Here is a 1,929-nt window from a genome sequence, read left to right on the forward strand (position 1 = left end):
CCAGATAGGCGGAAGAAAATGGATGGATGGATGGATGGATGGATGTAAACCAGAGAAAACTGTTTATTCGTTTAATTAAATTTAAATTCTTTACATTTTTACCCGTTCTCCGGCTCTCCTGGTTCCTGGCAGGCGTCCTCCCGCCCCACAGTGACTCCCACGCCCTGGTTGGAGGCTACAGGAAGGAGCAGTACCAGGACATCCTGGAGGCTCTGGAGGTCATGAGGTACGTCCGTCCCTCCACGCCTTCCACCCACGTCTACCTGCGCATGTTCCAGCTGGAGACCCAGGTCCTCCCACGCTGCTCCGAGACCCTCCCTCCGGTAGGAAACTCGTCTCAGCTTCGACGCAGAAACAAACCCCGCAGAGACTTTTAATTTGACGTTTCAGGATGAAGAACACGAAGACTTCCTGTCCATCAGTCGAGCCATGGAGGAGATTGTTGACGATCCCGTCGACTGCTACTGGCTGATAAAATGTTTCATTCATCAGTTCCATATGAGGTTTGGAGACTCCATACCTCACCTGGTTAGTGTTTCTCATGGTTTAAATAAAAAACACACTTTTGTACTAAAATAAATAATGTATTTTATTTGGTCTGCAGCCGAAGAGTCTGGAGCATTACTTGAGTCAGGAGGAACCTCGGCTCCTGACTCACTTGAAGAGTGTGGGAGCGCTGCCCCTGCTGCCGTACAGCCTCTGGTTCAAACGCTGCTTCGCCGGCTGCCTGCCTGAATCCAGCCTGCAGAGGTCCRTTTACCGCTTTTTAATATTTTTAGGTGTTTCAAATGTTCTGCTTCTTTGTTTTGTTTTACTCAAGAAGAATTCTGGTTTTATACATCAACTCTGCTTTTCTTTATKATCACAGAGCTGAGTTCTGTTTTATAACCAAGTTCCGCTGGTTTGTTAACGACTCACCCAGGTTAATGATTCGAATCCTTGACCTGAATCAGGTCAAAAACTCACAGAAAATGCTGCAGACTCAGATGAATCGAGTCACAGATTCAGGTTTAAAACTCAGACAACGCTACAGACTCACATGAGTCCTTTTTAATTCAGTTAAAAAAAATACACTGTAGGCTCAGATGGGTCAAGTAACTGATTCAACTTAAAAAAAATCACAACACTGCAGACTGAGATAAATAGAGTCACTGATTCAAGTAATAATCTCATAGAAAAGGCTGCAGACTTACACGAATCAATTCACTGATTTAAGTTAAAAACTCAGAAAATGCTGCAGACTTGAATCGATTTACTGATTCAAGTTAGAGCCTCACAGGAAACACTGCAGAATCAGATGAATCGAGTCACTGATTCAAATTAAAAATCAGACAATGCTGCAGACTTACATGAACCGATTCACTGATTTCAGTTAAAAACTCAGAAAATGCTGCAGACTCAGATGAATCGATTCACTGATTCAAGTTAGAGCCTCACAGAAAACACTGCAGACTCATGAATAGATTCCCTGGTTCGAGTTAAAAACTCAGAAAATGCTACAGACTTACATAAATCGATTCACTGATTCAATGTCAATATCAATGTCAATGTCAGCTTATTTATATAGCACATAAAAAGCAACAAAAGTTGACCAAAGTGCTTCACAATTAAGCCAAATGAATAAAACAGAGCAACACATAAATGTAGACAATAAAATCAATTTAAAATACAGAAAAACATTAAAAACATCATCATTAAAAGAATCTCAAACTCTACCAGAATGAAAGGCCAGGGAGTAAAAGTGAGTTTTAAGTAGAGATTTAAAAGTCTCAACAGTCTCAGCAGTCTGAATGCTAAGAGGTAAATCGTTCCAAAGGTTTGGGTCAGAAACTGCAAAGGCCCGATCACCTCTGAACTTTAGTCTGGATCCAGGAACATCTAAGAGGAACTGGTTGGATGACCGATGGTCAGGGTTAGGCTGTAGAAATG

The 1,929-nt window shown here is 41.8% G+C and overlaps 1 protein-coding gene across 2 annotated transcripts in view; it reads left to right on the forward strand.

The window, feature by feature from the left end:
• Positions 1-1,929, forward strand: part of tbc1d7 (TBC1 domain family, member 7) — a 28,700-nt gene that overhangs the window by 6,393 nt on the left and 20,378 nt on the right. For both annotated transcript variants that reach the window (XM_014028288.1, XM_014028286.1), the window contains exons 4-6: positions 133-323; positions 391-528; positions 605-750. In XM_014028288.1, the coding sequence (XP_013883742.1) occupies positions 133-323; positions 391-528; positions 605-750 (475 nt within the window). The remainder of the gene's footprint in view (positions 1-132; positions 324-390; positions 529-604; positions 751-1,929) is intronic.

Source organism: Austrofundulus limnaeus, unplaced genomic scaffold (assembly GCF_001266775.1).
Source record: "Austrofundulus limnaeus strain Quisiro unplaced genomic scaffold, Austrofundulus_limnaeus-1.0 Scaffold740, whole genome shotgun sequence".
Classification (NCBI taxonomy): Eukaryota; Metazoa; Chordata; class Actinopteri; order Cyprinodontiformes; family Rivulidae; genus Austrofundulus; species Austrofundulus limnaeus.